The following is a 22,107-nucleotide window of genomic DNA, read 5'->3' as shown; positions in this document are numbered from 1 at the left end:
GATAGAGTAATTGGCCTACGTCAGCTTTCCTTGCCAATATTTGATAGAGACTCAAAAAGAGAGATTGGGGCATGTACAAATATTCTAAAGACCATATCCAAGGCGCCATCTGGGGAGGAGGGTTTAGGAAGAGGGAAGGAGAGACGAGCTCTGAAAGGTCAGCAGCGATATCTGAACCTGCCTTCCATTTCTGTTTCTTCCATCCGTTCTTGGTGGCTTTCTCCATCTGACTCCGGTTTGACTCAGCTTGTTGCGGCGCCTCTGCCCCACCCCCAGCCTCCTGATCCGTCCCCCCTACTAGTGTTCTCACCAATCTAATAGCCCCAGGCAGCAACTTCTCAGTCCTTTCTCCATGCGGTTACTTTCAAAATTCCCTTATCACATATTTCCCTCACATTCTAACAATCTCTCCCTGGTGTGAAAATGGGGCTTTCTGGTTGACAGGGAACTAGGCAGTTCCTGGGGACCCCCCCAAGTGACATCAGGAGAATTATAATTCAGAGTCAATACTGCCCTGTGACCACCTGATGCATCAAACTGAAGAGAAGGGCTTCTTTCAAGTTCTTAACTCCACAGACTCAGCAAGAAAAAAGCGGAACCAATTAAGGCTTTCGAGCTTTTGAGCTTGTAACAGATAGGCCTCAGCCTGAAAAGGCCAGGACACCACGGGGTCTGAAACTATCCTCTGGAAGAAATCCCGTCTCAGCTGCGAGCGGGCGCAGGGAACACCCGCACCTCTGCCCAGAGTCTGCAGTGACATCTTCTCCTGAACCAGGGACAACCACTGCTTCTCCTGGTGTTCTGATGACAGCCACCTCAAAATGATCACTAACAGAAACAGTGATAGCTCACATTACCGATAATTCGGGGCATACCCTATGTTCTCTATGCCTACTGATCATGGATTCATTCATTATAAGAAAGTAGATATTTAGATTGTCTCCCAACATTAAACAAACAGCTAAGCACTTGGTAGCAAATCCACAAAATGAATTATTATGTGATCACTGAAAAAGTGTGTGAATAATATTCCTGATTGAGGAAATGCTTATCACATGTTAACTGGAAAATAGGAAACAAAACTCTATCTTAACTGTCTTACAGTAAATACAGAAACACACACACCAAAACTGTAAACTGGTTATTTCTTGGTGGCAGAATCGTGAGTGATACTTTTCCCCTTTTCCTTATGCTTTTCTGATTTTGTTTTCATTGCTATGTGGTTTGTTTTAAAGAGTCAAAATGTGGGTGCCTGTAGGTAAGTCCAATTATGTGACAAAGCAAATCCTCAAAGGAACAACAGAAAACATACCATCTTGAGTGGCCCTGGGGGAGCCTGAGCTGACTCAGAACTGGGCAGAAAGCAGTGAGGACATCCAGGGAGACCAGGCAAGGGAAACCATGTGTGACAGGGTTGTCAGGAAAGCGATTTTTCAAGAGGCCCTAACTTGTAGAAGAGAAGGGTTTGGAGATCAGGAAGATTTTTCTGGGGAACAGCAGTATACAAGAGGCCAACAAAGCTTCATGACTGCAAAGATGCCTGAGAATTATGTGTCACACTTGGGGACATTTGTAGCATGAGCTAAAATAATTCTGAAGCCTTGGCCCTTTTTCCTGGCACCTCAAGGTCCCTGTACCAGGTCCTGCAGGGACAGCAAACACGTACACTGAAGAGTGACTGAAAGTGAGAACCTCAGGGTTACACAAAAGTCTGCCCAGCTGAAAAGGAACAAAGCTGGAGAAACTCTTAGGGGACACAAGTGAACATTGTACTCTCACCGAATATTTTTCCAGCAGACACAATGAAATGAGCTGCAATCCAAGGTGTCCAGATGTCTGGTCACAGTCTCTGGAAAGCTTGGGGTGATTGCTGGAGCTAAATAAACAGGCCCTTCTACAACTAACCTTGAATAAGTGTAAGTCAGAAGATGGAAAGGAGAATGAGAGTTTACCCTAGTGGTACTTTCTTCATAGTCTTTTAAGTCAAGTAGCCAGATTTTTATTTTGGTTTGCTTTCAATATATGTATACAAGGGCCTAGGCAAGGGTAAAGGGTTAGAAGTATATAAACTCAAATATAAAGAGTGCTGTTGCGTGTTTTTTCTCTTGGGTTGTGGAATTATGGGTGACATTTATTTTCCTTTCTTGTTTATGTGTATTTACAATATTTTTTACATTTACATTCATTATTTGCAATGACTATGTATATTTTGGAATAAGGGTATTTGCTTTAAAAATTAAAAATACTGGATTAAAACATATTGCTTTGATGTTGCATACTTTAATAAGATTGCTATAAGAATTAAGAGAGTCGAGCTGCTTCTGAAAACATAATCCCAATGCTTTTCTCTTAACCTCATCAAGTACATTTATTTCTGCCATGGGCATATTTATCCTAATGAAATGCCTTCCTTCTGAGAGTAGTGATTATTCTCAAAACATCCGTCAAAGAAAATTAAGGGGAAATTATACAACTCTGTGCTATGAAGAAGAAAATAAGAGAAATTGGGTACAGTCCAAGCCCCTTCCCCTAAAACACAACAAAACAAAAACAGAAAAGCATTAGGAAGGAAAAAAAACTATCATCCATGGTTCTGCCATCGAGAAATAACCGCTGTTTATAATTGGGGGGTGGTGCACTTGTATATTTTAACATAGTTAATATTATCCTGTACATGAAATTTTATATCCTGTTCACTGAACATGTCACAAGATTTCCCCAGTCATTAAAATCACTTTGAAAACAGAAAATGACTTTCATTGTCCATTATTTCTGCAAAGAGAACATTCTCTCCAGCTCATCATACCACATGCACACGGATCAGTGCATTTTCAGAGAAGTGTTCTAACCACGAGAAAGTCTAGTCAATAAAAAACAAGGCTTTAAACTTTTCTCAACACAGATCGCAGGGAAACAGGCCGTGTTGGACTCCAGGGTGACTGGGAACCCCAGGTGGGGAACAGTCATCATGATGATGTCAAGTTTGGGTCAAGAACCAGCAAAGGCTGGGATCAGAAACCCTGAAGAGCTGAAGAGATGAGCTGCACATCTCCATGCTGACCCAGCTTCCAGCTTGAAAGCCACCTTGGAGCTCTGCAAACACTCCCTGCTATGAAAAGAGGCCTGGGTTTGAATCCGTCTTGCTGCACTTAACGGATTCAAAACCATGGACCAACTACCTACAAACCTCAGTTTGCTCACCTACAACATGGGTCTAAGAACAACTACCTTGAAGGGTGGTTATAAAGATAAAGGTAACATTGCAAGAGTTCTGAGAGCATCATAGATGCTCAGAGAGTAGTCAGTGTTGGTTTTATTATTATAAATTCTATGCAAATCCAGCGAATAGCTATCCACAGCTGGCTAAAATAGGGCTGGACAAGGCTGTAATGTACACATAACACGTAGATTTGTTGAAATTTTGAGTTCACCTATAAAATGGAGGTTGGGGGCTAGAATGGAGTGAGCCTTCTAGGCCAGAAGAAGGATGTGAGTAAGTCATAAACACGGAAAAGATCACAACTAGCACAAGAAGATCAAGAGACCGATCTGACCGGAGTGGGGAGTTGCTTCAGGAGATGTGAGAACTCAAGCTGTCTAAATAAATTGGCCTGAGATTTATTGCCGGCCTGAGAAGTTTAAATATATTCCAAAGAACCAACATTTCTTAACGTGTTTCCTACGAGACATCAATCCTGCCTGCGGCTCTGCCAAAGTCAGTAGAAATAAACAAAAGCTCTGTGGCTCAAACGAGTCCGAGAGGCTCCCTCCTCTCCGTCACCCCCCGAAAGCCTACCCTGCAGGCTGGCAGTAAAGGGCTGCGCATTCTGTAGTGAGGAAACCCATTCCAGCTTACTTGACCCAGCACTTCCCAAATGTATTTAATCACAGAACCTTGTTTTGAAAACATTACTCATGACTACCCCTCAGCCCTGGCGTTTTATAAAACAAACTTTGGGAAACTGTGCGAGAGACCAGTGCAGGAAGCCGGGGTGGGTTCTCGCGGAAGCCAAGTTTGGGTCCTGACAGCGGCAGGCAGAAAGGAAGGGCCGAGGGAGGAAGGACAGAAATTAGTTGCAGGCACCAGGATGAGGGTCTGGCTGCCGTGGAAATGGGAAGAAAACCATGGATTAGAAAAACAAGGCAAAGAGACGATCCACCAGACTTGAGGACTGATTAGCAACACGGGAGAGAAATGCCAAAAGTATGAGAAATAACATCAAGGCTCAAAACCTGCGCAGCTGGGACGATGGGGGAGCCAGAATCCAGTCAATGGACCGGGGTTGGAAACGGCCATTCGACCCTCCATCCAACTCCCAACACAGACCATTTGGACAATCAAAGGCTGCAACGGCTAAAACAGGGTTGGGCGAGGCTGATAAAATTCAAATGCAGTACTCGAAAGGGGAGTCTGGCCTCCAAAAAATGAGCAGCTCATACCTGCCACGTAACATCTTATCAGGAAGCCATGCCCTGGCCGGTGGCTCAGTGGTTAGAGCGCCAGCCTGCGCACCTAGGTTGTAGGCCCGAGCCTGCGTGTGGGAGGCGACCAATCGATGTGTCTCTCTCACATTGATGTTTCTCTCTGTCTCTCTCTCTTTCTCCCTCCATCCCTCCCTAATACTCTCTCTAAAAATCAATAGAAAAAAGATCCTCAGGCAAGGATTAACCACAAAAAAGCCATCACACGATAGGGACGTGGCAGTTAGAATAATCTGAACCGAGGAGAGTAACTCCGGAGGGCTGCCGTGGAGGCAGGGCTGTGACTCACAGGGTGGAGAGGAGCAATATCGGAGCAGGAGCTCTGCGGACTGAGGGACCAAGGGCCCAGCAGGGGCGCGGAGCAGGGGCTGGGCCTGCGGCGAGAAAGGACGGAACAGCCATAAATACGAGCTTCACGCCAAGGGAGCTCTGGCTGCAGCCCAGGAGTCCTTTCTCCAAACTCCCAGGGAAGGTGAGAACTTAAGAATCGTAACCCAGGAGTCCGAAGAGGTGAAATGACCTCATAAACATAGGTAAGGCTTTAAAAGGTGAGCAAATACACCTGCTTTCAAACAGAAGTCCCTAGTCACGGAGGGAGGAAAGAATTGGCGAGCTTCACATGCATTTGAAGGCACACCTCCAAAACTAATCAAAACATAGTCCATCGAGAACACAAAACAGTGCTTCAAAGTGTGGGCTTCGGAGCCTCCTGGGCCTGGTATTACCCTATTTAACCTCTCAACCCTCAGGTCTCCTTTGTAAAAGGGGGGTGACTAGACTAACGGCATCTGCTCTGTGGATCACGGTGAGGATGACAGAACGCACGGAGAGCGGGTATCCCAGCGCCGGACACAGGCTTCCACGCCAATCGTCACCGGCAATGGGAGCAACCTAGTGCCACCAGAAGCGGCAGTCATTGCTCTCATTTTGCTCACAGGAGCTGTGACCCCCCCGAGAATAAATCCGCCTCAGCTCGGCACAGCCACGCGCAGTTATCAGACAGCATTTCCCACAAAGTGCGCTCGCTCCCCGGTGTCAGAGGGCGGGGTTGTGTCCTTTGTGGGTGTTCTCACCTGGCTGTATGTTAGGTGGACCCTGTGAAGGGGTTTTAACAACCAACAGCTCCTTCAATCAAAACTGGGTTCCTGCGTCTTTCTCGAGACTCAAGATGGAGACCTTGGCTCAAATGCACCCGGCGCCTAATAATGAATTTATGTATCTCTTTATGTACAAAGCGTACTGTTCAAAATTAGGCAGGAAAGTCACTTAATAACTGAATGATTTAATAAGGGTACATCTATATTAAAAATAACTTTCCCAAGCAAAGGTCCAGGGAAACCATATGATATGAGAGAATACTAGAGTAGGAGGTAAAAAAGGAGGTAAAAAAACAAGAGCAGGTTTTCATCCTGTATTTCCAGTTACTACTACAGTGAGCGTGAGTCTCCGTTTCCTCACCTTGGAGGTGGGGGGCTGGTTCATTCATAAAACCCCGTGAGGCTAAGTGCCCATGAGCTCGAGCGGCAGAGCACCTCTGCTTTTCCTCACTTCTGGTGGCAATGATGCACAACTGATTTCAGCTTAAAACTGTACCTATCTTAATGCTGTAAGTAAGAAAATTGGGGAAGATCATCACTTGCTACTGGAAATGCCTCCACCCTGAGTTGCCAGGGGGGAAAAACACCCGGAGAAATGAGTGGACATGGAAAACCCAGCCAGTCTGCCTTGTGGGGGAGAGCCGAGCCAACCTGCCCCCGCGGCCCTGAGGGATACTATCGCCCCGTAGGGACCAACAATAGGTGGTAGATAAAAGACGACCCTTGCCCTGCCTGTGTGGCTCAGTTGGTTCAGGGTCGTCCCATGGACCAGGAGGTCACCAGTTTGATTCCTGGTCAGGGCACATGACTAGGTTGTGGGCTCGATCCCCAGTAGGGGGTGTGCAGGAGGCAGCGGATCAATGTTTCTCTCTTATCAACGTTTCTATATCTCTCTCCCTCTCTCTTCCTTTCTGAAATCAATAAAAACATATATATATATATATATATATATATATATATATATCCCTTAGTAACTTCAGGCTCCTCCCGTGCTCCTGCCAGTGTGGGATTTCCTAGCCACCACGTGGGGGACATTGGGTTTTATTTGCCACCTCTGTCTGCCAGTTGGGCCCCGGGAGCAGTGACAACCCCAGCTCCAGGTGCTCATGCTGAAAGCTCAAAAGCTCGGTGGCCACTGAGCGTAACACATCCTTGGCAGGGCTGCAGTCAACACCACACATCCTTCCTTATTCCACAAGCATCTGAGCTCCGGTTTCAAATTTCCTTGCTTTCCCAAGTTAAGGACAGACTCTTGGAGTTAAGGGACCTGGAGTTGCTTATAGTCTCGGAGGCCAGAAGCCTTGCTCAAACACAGAATTACTAATTTGCAGAACCTCTGTCAGGGGAGATTTCTCATAAAAGGGGCCCCAAGGTCACTGTTTCATTACACTGTTGTTGCATCCCCCCTCCCGCAGCTACTCTTTAATTGGAGATAGCTGCAGCCATGCCCAGAGACTTCACTAAGATGAGCCAAAACCAGCCGGGGCATTTCCACAGTGCCTGTGGTGGGTGCATAAAGGAGGAGGGGGGGGCTCTGCACAGCAGGCTCACTGGGCTGCACGCAGCTGGAAACTAACCCTCGGGGGGTTTAAAGAGGTCACCTGGCAACTGTGAGCCTCCTTGCACCCCGAGTTGCTGGAATCTGATATTTCCTGTTACTTGTGGAACGTGTAGTTGAGGTTATTTCAATTAAATGCACATCTGTGCTCAGCACAGCCCTACCCGGCCTGGTTATGTAATCGCGGGCTTTCCTTTAGGGCTGGGTGTCTAATGGCTGCGACGAATACAGCTACGGGCCCAGCTTCATGAACCTAGGAGACCTGGGGCTGGGCATCCACGGTGCGGCCGCCTTTGGCTGCGATGGTTAAGAGATTAAATTCTCTCATTTCTCTCTCTCTCTCTCCCCCTCCCTCCCTCCCTCTCTATACACACACACACCTCTTATCAGTGAAAAGTTTGCTACTAAGTACCATTTCCATGTCTGAAAACAGACACTCCGCCAGCAAAGAATTTATCTGATTTAGGTCTCTGTTGGGGGCTCAGGTCAAGGTTCCACTCACACAGTAAAATACCATCCCTCATAAACCAAGAGCTACACGCACAAGGGACAGTGGCCACCTTGGCACCTAACTCTGGGTCCCATGATGCCCAGTCCCGGCCCAGCGGGACTCACTTTGGGCTACCGCTCATACTGTGGCAAGAAACAGCACTTGCACAAAAGCTCTATAGTTTGTTTAGCTCACTTTCAGTATTATATTTTAACTAATTCATCCAAACTAAGTTTAACTCCTTTGTGTGGGGAAAGGAGAGAGAATGCCCCATGTTATCAGCACACAGCAATGCTGTTCACAGTTCCTCCAGGTCCGATTTTAACAGGATTCACTTTTTTTTTTTTCCAATTTTGATAGAATCATCATCACCCTCTCAGACCAGCCCTACAAAGGCTGTCCTAGTCTGGGGAGGTCAACTAGTTAGTGCCTCAATTATGGCTTCTCACCTACCCAAGTGTAAATTAACCGTTATCTCTGACTGTTGCAGAGAGAGGCCTGTAAAATGCCCTCCACCTTGGCTCCATTTCCTCTTTCCTATTCCTCCCGGAGGCCCGAACAGCCCCGAGCACCACCAAGACAGACTCACCCAGTCAAGAGGCAGGAATTCTGTGGGATTTTAGAAACCGACAGTATAATGTCCCCGCTGCTGAGATAAGGTCACGCTCATCTGACTGTGACAATCGAAGTGAGTTTCAGGACACTGAAACTCTGCACTCAATCCACCTAGCTTATGCATGTGTGTACACATGGAGCTCAGCATTTATTCCCGCCTCCTTCCAAGAAGGGTTTCGAGTAGTTAGCAGGCAAAGGTCCTAAGTGATTCGCACGGAAGGGCAGGTGTACGCGATGGAGCCGGCAGCAAGCTCATTCTCAAAACCGCGTGCCGTGCGAGGCCGGCTGCAAATTACTTTCTAGCAGCTAGAGCAAAGATGGTGACTTTCAGTTAGTCCAGATATAATTATGCCTTTATCATTTTTTTTTTGTAGGGCTAGGCAATGAAATACAGACGCACACTCAAAGCAATCCAGAGGCTTCTGGTCTGTTGCGTTTCCCTCGGGGAGAAGGGCAGCCTCACCTGACCCTCCACTTCGTCTAGTAGTGTGTTGAGAGGGACTGTTACTGGTACCACAGGTGTTTATTTCCCAGTTCACCTTTGCTGTTACCTCCGTTTGGAGTACCAATGGTTCACAACCAGGGGCGATTTGACTCCCTAGGGTACATTTGACATCGTCTGGGGACAGTGCTGATTGTCACAGCCTTGGGGACAGCAGTGTTACTGCATCTAGTTGGTAGAGACCAGAGATGTTGCTGAAGGTCATACAATGCACAGGCCAGGCCCACAACAAAGAGTTATCTGGCCAATCTATCAGTAATGCAGAGGTTGAAAATCCTGCAGTAACTAATTCGGTATGAATGTGTGTGATTTTGTTTAAATAAAATGGAAATGAGTCACTTTTCTGGTTTCAGAAAACACCAGCCTTCATTTTTACTCCAGCCTCCATCTGCCTGCCCTGGAAACCCACATATCAGAAGAGCTTTAGGAACTGACGGAGGAGGCAAGAACAAGCCCAAAGGTTTCTTCCGGACCCTGGCTATAACAACAAGTGAATTTCAAAATAGGCGGCCTCTGGCCTCAGCTAAAGGACATCAGAAGAAGTCCACCTGGATGTGTTAGGAAGATCTGGGCATTGCTTTAAAAAATTGGAAGGCATCCCATCTCTTAAATCCATCTGAACAAATAAACTTTGCCCAATAGAATGTGTTTTACAGGCCTGATGGAAGAGCTGCTGGACAGCAAGAGAGCAAACAGATGGAAAGAGCACTGAAGGAAACTGAGAAATAGCCATCTGATGATGTCATGTAGAGCTGGACCGAGAATCACATGCCGGCTCCCCCTGCACTGCCCAGCTGGATGCAGGTGCACCAAGTTCACGGTCTCCCAGTACCCCTGCAGCTGGGTGGCTTTCTCTCCTGCCAACTGCCTCTCTCAGTGACAGAGGTCATGGGCTCCTTCACGTGTTTCCCCCAATATTTAATGTGACTGCTTGAAAAGCTGGTTTGATTTTGTGATGCCCAACCTTCTATTTCTCTTCTCTTTTTTTTTCCTGATAACCCACCCGTATTCTAAATATGGAAAGGCAAATACTTCATGGATAAAGCAATAACAAAATGCAGCTTTGCTCTCAGCTCTCTCAGTAATCACTGTCCTGACTCTTGTAGGATAAAGCCAGGTGATTCAAGATTCAGGCTGTTTCTGCTCAGACTGCCATGTGTTTTTGCTAAGCAGTGGGATGGGCACATGCAACCTATCTGCGCTCAGGCACGTTGAAAGGGTCGCTAGAAAAATCCAGGGGGCTCCTTTGAAGTCCACCTCGGCTTCAACGAGGAGATACTTTCTAGGGAAATACAAACAAATCCATTGACATGGATGAAAACCATCAATTTAGACTCTTCTCTGCTCATCCAGAAAGGACTTGAGCTGGAAGCAGCCTCCAACCACCTGTAAACATTTCCCCAGAGGGTCCCTGGGGGGATGATTAAGTATAATAGCTTATACATGTGTTTCAAAATTAACTGGTGTGTTAATTGTAGCTAATTCTTTTTGCTTTAATTCCTGGACACTACGACGTCCTATTTCGTTGGCCTCCTTTGAGTTATCTTATGTACTGCATCATCTTTAAAGAAATGGTCTTCTATTAAATCTATAATTTAATTTTCATTGATTCAATCAGTACTTTTATCTAGTGTGTAATGCATAATTATTTAATAGCTCTCCATCTCAAAACCTTGTGACATATATGTATATATAATATATAATAATATAATATGATATATATAATAACATATACCCCGGCTGGCTCATAAAATACTTCCCAATAGATTTCATGGCTTTGCTAATTCTGCTTTTCATACTTGGAAACTGATTAAACGGTGGCATGACTAATTCTCCTCTTTCCATGAAACCCTTCAGAAAGCTGTCTCAACCCCGTAGGCATTTGAGGAAGACGCTCCACCTGCTAATAGACTCGGGCAGCTGTCTGCTCGTGGGGGGGGGGGGGGGGCAGCAGACCCGTGTGCTCGGTCTGTGCGGGGAATGGGCCATGTTAGATCTCAGTTAAAAACACCAGGGTGGCCAGACACTGCCAGGCCAGAGACCTCTTGCTTCATCTCTGCCAACGGCCACACTGGATGCGCCCAGGTGAAGAGGTGGGAGTGGGGGTGAGGGCGGGGTCGTAAGCACAGCTGCTGGGCTGTAGAAAGATCAAAGGACGATCCCTCCTGATGACGCATATTGTTTGGTTTTACCGGATACCATTCTCTTAGCCACCAGCACTGCAAATGCGATTAGCAGTTAATAAAATGCACACCGAGCTATCTGGTCCTTCTTCAAACCTCATCAGACCCTTTATTTTCTAAGTTTCTCATAGCAACAAATTCCAGTTGTGCTTTTTGAGGGAATTATGATCAACTGAAAGTGTTCGTCAGGAGCGGGAGGGCCCCATCCTATACCAACTGAAACAACACATGCCGAAAACTTACACCATCATTTTTCTTGTTGCGCTGTGAAATCAAAATCAATATTAACAGCACATTTTCAAAGGGATAAACTTACTTTCAGTGCAAATAGGGCAGCATCCTTTTCTGTTGAGAATTTTACCCTAGTCAAGAGAAAAACAAATAAGAGTTTAATGTTAAAAAACAGAGACTGTGGAGGTCAAAACTCTATTTTAAATTTAACACCAGGCAAACCAATGAAACCAGTCCAAGCTGTATTTGAACTCGATGCCCAGATGGTGGTGATGAGGGTGAAAATGACATTTCAAGTATCAGGTTCTCAGGCCAGGCAAAGCCATTGAGGAAGCTTTCCTGTTTGGATCCGCCGAGAAACAGAATAGCTAAAGTACTCGCGGGTATGATCTTTCTCACTTGGATGAAAGATGGAGACAGTCTGGATTCAACTTTTTCCCTGATACCCAAATCTAGCCCTTACAGACTGAGAGCACACACATAAAAACAGGAATCGTCTGTCGACCTATCAATCCTGTAAGGCCTCCATTCTGTTTTTCTTCTTGGAGGGGCCCAAACAATAAACAGTAACCCAAGTGCGGGTCTATGGATACGGATAGTATCTGGGTTACAGATCAGGTTCAGTCAGCTTTCTTCTTTCGGAAACTGTTATGCAATCGAAGCCAACGAAGCCGAGAGTTGTGAAGTGCTGAGTAATTTTCCATTACCTTTCTGGAAACAGAGAGTAATCTCCTAAAATGTATTTCTTCCCCTTTTTTTAGTGCATGACATTTAAAGGAGGAAGCATAGTCTCAGGGCCCAAATCAGAAAAGGCCTCTGTCTTATCTCTAACTCAGGGGGACTCAGAGAAAACAAAATGTGGGAAAACATGGGGACTCACAGAGGAAAAGAAATGTGGGAAAAGATGAACATCTACAGAGCACTTTGCTATGGAACAAACATCCTTCCAGATATTTTCCTTAAGTTACCCACATTGGGTTAGTTCTAAGGATTTAATAAGTTAATACTTAAAACATTTAAGGTTTACTTAGCATTATATACTATTACAATTATTACTAAGATGCCAAGAATCTTATGAGCTGAGTACTTCCCTTTTTAGAGGTGAAGAAATTGATGTCATGCAATGCAACAGTGGTAGAACCCAAAATCAAACCTGATTTTGTGTAACCCTAAAGGCCATGTCCTTTCCGCTCCAGACTTTTATTCTTTCTGATCCTTTATCTCTAAGAGAATGTAACATTCCCTGGGTATCTGCTGTGCATTCTTCATACTTTATCTCATTTAAACTTCACGATGACCCTCCAAATGTAGGTGTCCCTGGGCCTGTGTATAGGAAACTAGGAAACAGAGCCCACAGGGGTGGCTCAAGGCCTGTATCAAGGCCACACAGTTAGTATAAGGTCCATCCACTCATTCACTACTGGTGAGTGGCATCAAGAATAGATTTTGAGCCCGGATGAGCATGGCTCAGTGGTTGAGCATCGGCCTAGCATCCAGGAGATTGCGGTTCGATTCCCGGTCAGGGCACATGCCCGGGTTTCAGGCTCGATCCCTAGTTGGGGGCCTACAGGAGGCAGCCGATCAATGACAACTCTCTCATCATTGATGTTTCTCTCTCTCTCTCTCTCCCTTCCTCTCTCTGAAATCAATAAATATATATTAAAAAACAAACAAAAAAGAATAGATTTTTGAGTCATACAGACTCAAAAAAGGCTGGTTAGTAATTGAAGAACCAGAACCACGTCTGATTCTCTATTCAGCACCCAGGTCTTCTTGGGCTTCTCAGACTGAAAGCAGTTGTGGACAAAACCAGGTGTTTGGCTCAGGCTGGCGGCACGATGTCCCCAGGGGGATGGAGCGAGGTGCTCTATCCAAATGGAACAGAGCTGCCTACAGCCAAGGCCCGGGCAACACAAGACGATGGGGTCCCCTACCCCTGCACAGTGGCAGACACTGCCATCAACCTCTTTAAATAGTGCAAGTGGGGCTGGTCATATTACTAAGCCAGGAGGGGTAACTCAAGCACCAGCTGAGGTCAGAGCTCCTGGCTACACACGACTGGCTGGGGGGCTCCAGACACGTTGCGACCTCACTGGTGAGAAGGGTGCAGAAACAGCACCCACCTCAGAGGGTGGTCTCAGCATTAGATGGGGTTAGTCCCGTGACTACATAGAAAGTCACAGCACATGTCAGTGACGATGAGATGACAGCGTCATAGCAGCCCTGTCCCCACAAAAGGCCCCCGTTTGCCGCTGGGGAGTTGGCAGGGAGGGTGGACAAGAAATCCAACCATAAGATCCTTCCACAGTGAGGCCCGGCTACTGCCGGTGAAAGAGGCGTGCAGAGCCTGGGACGGACGGGGCAGGGACGCGGGGCGATTCTTGGGATTTTTTCACTTCCCCAGGCGACGCAGGGGAGGGGGTAAGTGAGTAACAGATTTCCATGGTAGAATTAAGTTTTCTCCAAAGCCCTGTGCTGGCCACGGAGGAGGGAGAGCGTGAGCTGGAGGACGGGTTGGAAAGAGGCCCAGGAACGGTGAGGTGGCCCCGGGGCAGGAGCCGGGCGCTGACAAGCTTTGACAAGACGCGGAGGCGGGCGCCGGGGGAAGGCCAGCACTGGAGGCATGGACGCCCCGGGCCCAAACAGGGCCCGCAAAGCAGAAATGCCAACAAGATGCCGCCAGTGACAAAGAGCGCTGACCTCCCCGCAGCAAGAGGACGCGAAAATCACGGCCCCGCCCAGCGCCAGGACGCCCGTGAACCGCACTGTCCCCCACGGCCCGCGGAGCTCGTTACGTGAGCCACCAGGTTGGCACCGCGCCCCGTTTCGTCTGGCGGAATAAGGGGGCCCATTATGGCTAACGTGCGGCAAGAGGCCATTAGCGGCCGGGTGCCCCCGGGACGCGCAGCGAAGGTGGGAGCCTGTTTTCCCGGTGACTGTTTACAAGCAGACCATGCTCGCGTCTGAACCGAATCTCCTTTTTGCTCTCCTTTCACAGGGGGGTTTCAGTTTTATGTCTGAGGCTCTTTAAAGCAAGACTAATTAGGGCTTCTTATTTTCCCTTTATTTCCCTCCCCCCGTCTTCAGTTGTGCAAGAGCAGCAGCTGTGCTTTCTCGTGCCTTGTCTGGCAGTGGAGCAAAAAGAGCGCCTTTCTGTTTACAATAATAACAGATGCGAATGAAATTAAGGGCTGTCGATAGCACAGAAGGGAGGACTTGTCCCGAACCTAGGGATGCTTTTTTTTTTTTTTCATTCACTGGAAGGGACTGAATAGGTCTGACATTTTCCCAAAACGCATGAAACGTTGAGGGGTCTCGAGTTGCCGGGGCGAATTCACTGAACTTGTGCTTTAGAAGATAATAGCCACTTTATTCAGGAGCCGCGGGAACCAGGGGCCTCTGAAAAGAGATGTTTCCACAAGGATCCGATCGCCATTCGGGGCTACAATGGAGGCCAGGGTTTGAGAGGGAGAACCTCAGAGGGGGCCGGGGGAAGCCCTTGGGAAATTTGCTGAGCAACAACCACTTATGTGGGTGTGTGGCTGCGGGGAGAAAACTCTGACCTGGGGTGGGGGGGGACCACAAAGGGTGCCGCTGATGTTCAACAGAAGACCCAGCAGGAGCTGAGTCATTAAAACAAAGACCTGGGCCAAGTCACTAAGAAACAGGGCAGCAGAGACAAGAGCAAGGCGTGAGCTGCTTCCACGCAAGGCTGGGATCCGGGTGGAAACTGCAGAGGAGCCAAGCGAGCTCTGCAAGGGGCAAGTGGCTGTTTGGGAACTTGGAAGTGGCCATGGGGCCATGGGGCCATGCCACACACAGGACGTTTCCCGGGATGCCCAGGTAAAGGCAGGTCAGCCTGCATCCCACACGTACCTGCGGGCAGCTGCTGATGGGGGCGCACTGCTTCTTGCGACACTCTGTCCTGCCTTTGACACAAGCGCAGATGGTGCAGTTCACGGAGGACCACATCTCTCCATCCTGGGGGAGAGAGCACAGGGTGCTGCGATCTGCTGGGGGCGGAGGGGAGCCACTCCAACAGGCTGGGACTCCTCTGTCACCCAAAGCATTTCTTACCCTGAATGCAGATGCCATCACTGGACTAAATTACTCCGAGGTATCTACTGCGCCTAACCGATTTAACGTAAGATCAGATTTGAGTGGGTATGTGTGTGTTTCCCTCCAGGATATAAAAAGAATTCTTGGGCGGCTGAGTGCTACTTGCACCCGGCTCCTCCTGCATCGGGAGACAAACCTGAGTTTTCATACACGATTTAATAACAAAGGTCTAGTTTTCCTCGTTTGATAGGACAGAAATGTTTGGGCTGTGCCAGGCACCAGCCGTTAATTGACAAGTCCACAGGTGATTGGTTTTCTCCTAAATGCGACATGGTTCTGGACCACACTGGGCACCAACATGCCAAGAACAGAGGCTAATTCCAATGACTCCCATTGCCCAGGCAGACACCTGACCAGCGAGTCATCGGAAAATGTGGGGCCCAACAGCAGACTCCAATAGCCACTCATACAAGCCCCTGCCTGTCAGGTTCTTTCCTCCCAGAAAGCCGGGGAGCGCTCTGGGACACACTTCTCGCCCAGAAAGGGCTGTCTGAAGAATTTCTTTGGCTCACTGGATTTATGATCTGCAATTGCCAAATGCCAAGCCACAAGCAGCCCCGTACCTCTGGAGAAAAAGCCACCTCTTACAAGTTTAAAATATTTTATAAAGCATTTTTCAAAAGAAAATATTTTCAAAGAAAAACATTCCAAACAGTTGCTTCTCTGTCCCTAAGTGTACTTGATTCTAAATATGTAATATTATGATATAAATAAGTACATTTATAGATTAGCATACTCATATATACACACACAAAATATGGAAGACTCCATTCTGCATTTTGTTTGGAGCTTTTTACAATTCAGTATATACAGTAATTTCCATGAACCTGACTCATGACCTACCCGGAAAATCTTGTTGCCGAACTTGCACACTTTGACGTCTTCCGGGGGCACTCGCAGGAGGCACTGCTCACAGCAGGCCTCCTCGCCCTTGTCGCAGCCTCCAGGGCGGGAGCACGTCTTCTTACACACTACGGTAGAGTCCTAGGGGCCCAAGGAAAACTAGAGATTAAAAAGATCTCCACCCCTACCGAACATCCTCCCTGGCCTTGCTTTAATGACCCGCAACTAACTGCTTTCGAACTTATTCTGAAGGTTCCGCATTTTAATTTATTGCAGTAAATCTTTCATCCACTTCAAAATGTTTGTTGATTAAATATCTGGACTATGAAAAGGGTGACATATGCTCTCTACCTTCTAAGAGTTTATAATTTAATGCTCAAGAGACTAAAGGTTCTGCCTGGCCGGTGCGGCTGAGAGTCGTCCTGTGCACCAAGAAGTCAACCAGTTCGATTCCCGGTCAAGACACATGCCCGGGTTGTGGGCTCAATCCCGCAATATGGGGCGTGGGGGAGGCAGCCAATCCATGTTTCTCTCTCATTGATGTTTCTTTCTATCTCTCCCTCTCCCTCCCTCCCTCTAAGAAAATTAATAAAAATATATTTAAAAAAAGAAACTAAAGGTTCTGCTTCAGCCAGCATGTGCAAGAAGGCCCAGCTCAAGATGGGCCAACCAGTTCCTATCCTTTTTGCGTCATTAACACTGCTCCCTGGGGCTGCCCCTTGGCTTCATGCCACCTCCTAGGAGTTCAGCAAAAAGACAGGATATCTCTGATCAAAGAGCAAAAATTCAAGAGTTAATGTTCCACTTCAGTGTGTTCTATGTTCACAAGGGAGTGGACCGAGCAATTCCAAAACTAGACCTGGATTCCAGGGCTCTTCCGTGTCACCTTAACCAGGCCACTTAACGTCTGAGGGTGACATGTTTATATCTGCAACTTAAAAGGGTATGACTTGATTTCTCAAAGAGTATTCCATGAGCAAAACAGCTGAGAGAATTGTGTCGACTGATTCATCCAACAACTCACTGAAGAGACGTGCAGAGCAGCTTAAGAAAAGCAAACATTCCTAGTCCCCAGGCAACAAGACACAACTTCACCTGGGGCAGGTTGACAGCTGGAAGGGCTGGAAGAGCCAAACATTTATGAAATTTAGTGGAAGGCGGGGATGGAGAAGAGTCCCGGGTAGCTCTAAGCAAAGAGAAAATAACACTGACTCTCCTAAATGATTACAGTCTGATTCTTCAAGCTTCCAATTTCCCAAAGAGGACTGCGAACGCACTCTAATAAAACAGCCTCTTGAAGGAACAGTGTTAATCACACTTCTTTTGAGTCCTGGGACATATTTCCTAATCATCTCTCAGGGAATCCATGAGACCCATAGCACTGTGAGCAGAGCTAATTCCCATTCATGGGATGCCTGGCCTTTCTACAGTCAAGAGAACAGGGAATGACATGGGTTTTATCAAAAGCTCAGGATCCCCAAGAGGATGTTAGAACCTGTGAAATTCCAGGAGAGGAAGAGAAGTCCTGAGGATGGAGGCCAAGGCCAACAGAAGGAGTGGCTATGTGTTCAGGATAGGATAATACAAACACAAAGAGAGGAGGGAGCCTGGGGAAAGTATTCTCGGGCTTAGGAGTGGCTCGGTGCTCAGTACCAGGGAACACACAGGTCAGCCTCACTCAGCCGCCTCCCTGAAGTAGGACATGCTGCTTAACAAAGCCAGCCTCGAGCAATCGGGACCTTCTGAGCTCTCACCACGGCTCCTGACTCACAGCCGACATTGAGCAAACCTCCTCTTGTTCCCTCTCTTGCCCTTTAGCTACTAAAAACAAAACAACCACCATCAGCACCAAAATATCTTATTCCACACTCATGTCACACAGATGTCTGGGTTAACTCACTAATGAATGATCCTAAGCTCCTCCAATAAACGATTCTCTTCTTGGTTCCAAAAATAAATCACCGCAGAAGCACAGTCTAGAAACGTGTGGTATGTGTCCCTTTACCATTTGGGCGTGGTGGAATGCTTTCTTTACCAGTCACTAGACTTCTGGTCGCCTTTTGAGGAAAGTGAGCAATGCCTCAAGTAAGAAATGTTACGGTGAACAAAACATAAATACTCTCTTCCCAAGCTGCCAGGTCGATCCGGTGACGCACTGTAAATCCATGCCGTTCTTTTCCCTCGGATGTGAGGAAAGCCGGTTTTATTGCCAGGTGTGCCAGAGGATTTGTCCTGGATGATTAGATCCAGAGGGCACCGCCACGCGTACCCGCCTGAGTCTAGCAAGTGCCTCAGACAGCCCCTCAGCACACTTCTCACCTCCAGGAACTAACCTGCTGTTCCCAGGAAGACGACAGTGAATTGTAATTTGGGTCCTATGTTTGAAATTCCTTGTGACCTTAGGTGTGACCTCTAAAATGGCATCAATAGCCTGGCAGGTGTGGCTCAGTGGTGGAGCAGCAACCCAGGAACCAGGAGGTCACGATTCAATTCCCCACCAGGCACATGCCCAGGTTGCCAGCTCCATCCCCAGTAGGGGGCGTGCAGGAGGCAGTCGATCGATGTTTCTCTCTCATTGATGTTTTTCTCTCTCTCTCCCTCTCCCTTCCTCACTCTGAAATCAATAAAAACATATTTAAAAAAAATAATAATAAATAAATAAAATGGCGACCATAATGCCTCCCTCTGAGATCTGACACATCGTGTTTGGCCATAATGTTAACACTAAGGCCCCAAGTGCTATCTATATCTATCACTGTTGGACAACAGCCCCTCAGAACCCCATACCCGGCAGGTGCACGCAGTGCAGTTATCGTAGAGAAATGAGGATCCGTTGTCGTAAACATCACTGCGAAAGAGGCAGCTTCCAAACGGGAGGTCGAACACCTTCCTCTGACCTAGAGGGACACAACGGCAGAGCGTAAGCGAGACAGGAGCCAGGGATGTCCCGCTTCGCCATCAGCAATCACAACACAGGGCAGCTGAATGTTCTCACAAGACCAGGTCCACCTGATGCACAAAAATAGAGCCTTGGGTCAGGTGTTCCTGGGGGATCCTCAGGAGTCATTAGTTTAGAGAATTTTTGTTACAAAGGCTTGGATTGCACACTAGAGGTTCAACAAATCTTTATTATATACCCAGATAGCGAACCAAGAGGACTCAGGCGTAGACCTGCCCTCACAGTCTGCTGGGGACACAAACCCACAAAACGTGATTTCAGCACTAATAAAAGGCAGGATATAGATATGGTTCAGCTTTCTTCTCTGTCAATCAAAATACATGTTCCGAGGAGGTCTTTCTCCTCTTAGAATGAATGCCCCTTCCTGTTTCTTTTACTACAATTATAGTACTCAATATTGTTGCATGGATGGATGGGCGAGCGGATGGATGGATGTAGTAGTAGATCATTGAACAAAAAGACTCTTCAACGAGTTTATCCGCCCCCTCCCCTGAACAAATGTAACCAATGGCATAAATTATCCTCAATGAAATGTGAATTTTACCTAAAAATATCTTAGCCCAGAGTCTGGCACTCATTAAATACCCCAAAAAGTGTGAGATGATATGCACTGTCATTATTAGTGGTGGTATAACTCAGATATGGTCCTGGGTTATGTCACTCTGAAAGGGCCATTGGGTGCTCTGTGTACACAAAACTCTGACCAGACTCTTCAGTGCAAATGAGAAAGGAGAGGGAGAGAACGCTGTGATGTAAGACAGACGTATGTCACGTGAATGAATCTTGGCGAAGGGAAGATTTAACAGAAAATAGGTGTCCAACCAGCCAAAAGTCTAATTATTCTAAGATTCAGCATCTAGATAGTATCCTAATGTTTTCTTTTTTTCCTTTCTGTCTTTTGGGTGTCTGGGTATGTTTACTTTCACCCCCAAAGAACATAAAATCTTAATTTAATCTCAAAGTCACCATAGCTCAAAGTAAGATAAAACATTCAAAAAAGTGGTTCAGAGACTCCGTGTACAGCCAGATTGGAGCCATTTCCACATTACTCCACCGGGGGTTTAGCCCAACCAAAAAAAACCTTTCATTTGGGAGAATTATGACTGACACGTTTTGTAAGACTTTCTGTTCCTTTTTGTAGTCTGTTTTACGACCACAAATGGACAGAGAAATCTGCATTCAATACAGTAGCCATTGCTCATACGAGAAACTTCTGAGCTGACTCAGCCTATACATGGTACTGGCTTCAAAGCATCCAGCACCCTACTTACCTTCGAGGCCAGGCCCCCAACACCACCTCCCCTGGGATGACTTTCCTGCTTAGGCGGAGCGCTGCCTCCACCACGGCCCACGCGTGATGGTTTAACCACAGTGGACTGGCCAACTCTCTGCTGGAGGCACGAGCACACGTTGACCATCCAAGGAGCACGTGAGTCAGTGGAAATGTCTTTAGTCGGGCATGTCTAAACCAGTCTCCTTCATTCTTATAATTATTTCATATTGACTTAAAAAGTATATCTCTGTGTGCGTGTGCGTGTGCGTGTGCGTGTGCGTGTGTGTGTGTGTGTAGCAGGAAGGCAAACGTCGTTAGATGAAGAGTTGGCAGTCAAATCCCTGAGAGAGGAGAAACCTGCCTTGGTTGACAAGATACCTTCATGTGCCAATTTGGTTGCAGAAAGATAGACTTCAGGGGATAGCTGTGACGAGCTGGGAAGGCGGAAAATTAATCAACAGGATGTGCTGGGATTGGGAAAAGGAACCTATGAGAGAAAGCAGAGAGGATTCAAGAAAAGGGTGTGGACAGTCCCTGGAGGCTGGAGTCCAAGTGAGAGAGGCAAGCTGTAAATTTTTCCCAAAGGCAAAAATGGCCAAGACCTTTACAGAGAAAGGAAGCCCAGTATTTCATTCTACGTGCTCCCTGTGCTTCTCTGTGAAATAACCGTCCTCGTGGATGGCAAACCTTCCGCAGAATCTGCTACGCAAGTCTTGACTCAACAGCCCTATAATATGTGAAAAGACCGGATGGATGTATCTCTGCAAAGACAAGATACAGGAGGAGGAAGGCGAGGAGGAAGGCAGGGGGAAGGAAAGGAAGGGAGCAGAGACAGAAACGGCGAGAGCAGAAGCACAAAGCCAGCGGAGACTTGGGACATTGGCCCCTCAAGGACCCCTGGAGAGTCTGCCGGGCGCGCTGGATGCTCTAGTGGATTCACAGGATGGCTCCGGCTACTTCTGTTTGAATCTTAAATAATCTGACCTCCACTAACTCAAGGGGCCGAGGATCCTATGGAGGAAGCTGACATGTGGATTATAAACAAAAGCCAGAGAACCTCATGCTCTAGAGACCCCCTGTCATGGGTTGTCTCCTTTCAGGTGGCGACACGCCCGCGGTCCTCCGTGTCGCCGGGGCCGCGGGCTGCAGCAGGTGCAAGCCAGGCTTAGGAACCGCGGAGGCTCCTGCTCGGGTATCGACCCATCGCGCCCTCGCTGTGCCACCTTCCCAAACCTGCTTTCCTCTGGGGACAGTAAAAGTAATCATCGCACCTCGATCACACATCGGGGTGATGTAATCTACTTAGTACCTGTATATCACAGCTCCTTAAGATGACTTTTTATTGACTTTATTGGGCTGACCCTGGCTCACAAAATTATACAGGTTTCGGGTGCACAGCTTAAGATGAAATAGGAAGAAGCCCAGTGTTTCCCGTGGCGCTTGGTACACAGTAAATACACGGTGAGAGAGCTAGCACCCCCTTTTTCGGCTGTTATCGATGTTCCCTTCCAAACCTCTTGTTTTGGGCGTGTTGCGCTTTTGTCTCTAAAAGTACCACTCGTCTACATTCCTCTGTGCGTTCACTTTACCTGCCTTGAAAATCTGCCCCAACCTATCATCACAAGCCCGATTCAGGGCAGCGTCCTCAGTGCTGCCGTCCCACCGGTGGGAGGGGGTTATCCCGGCTGTCCCGTGGGTAGGTTCACAGCAGACACGGAGGGCCGGAGAGAAGGCACCTCTGGGGAGGCCTCGGCA

General features: G+C 47.4%; 1 protein-coding gene across 2 annotated transcripts in view; it reads right to left on the bottom strand.

Moving 5' to 3' along the window:
• The window catches only part of BMPER (BMP binding endothelial regulator), a 169,169-nt gene that overhangs the window by 52,216 nt on the left and 94,846 nt on the right, over positions 1–22,107 (bottom strand). For both annotated transcript variants that reach the window (XM_087821255.1, XM_087821253.1), the window contains exons 8-11: positions 18,908–19,017; positions 16,121–16,261; positions 15,035–15,139; positions 11,244–11,289 (exon numbers count right to left, since the gene is read on the bottom strand). In XM_087821255.1, the coding sequence (XP_087677381.1) occupies positions 11,244–11,289; positions 15,035–15,139; positions 16,121–16,261; positions 18,908–19,017 (402 nt within the window). The remainder of the gene's footprint in view (positions 1–11,243; positions 11,290–15,034; positions 15,140–16,120; positions 16,262–18,907; positions 19,018–22,107) is intronic.

This window comes from Miniopterus natalensis, chromosome 10 (assembly GCF_054644295.1).
Source record: "Miniopterus natalensis isolate mMinNat1 chromosome 10, mMinNat1.hap1, whole genome shotgun sequence".
NCBI lineage: Eukaryota > Metazoa > Chordata > Mammalia > Chiroptera > Miniopteridae > Miniopterus > Miniopterus natalensis.
The sequence above is the reverse complement of the archived record's forward strand: the minus strand, read 5'-3'. Positions and strand labels throughout refer to the sequence as shown.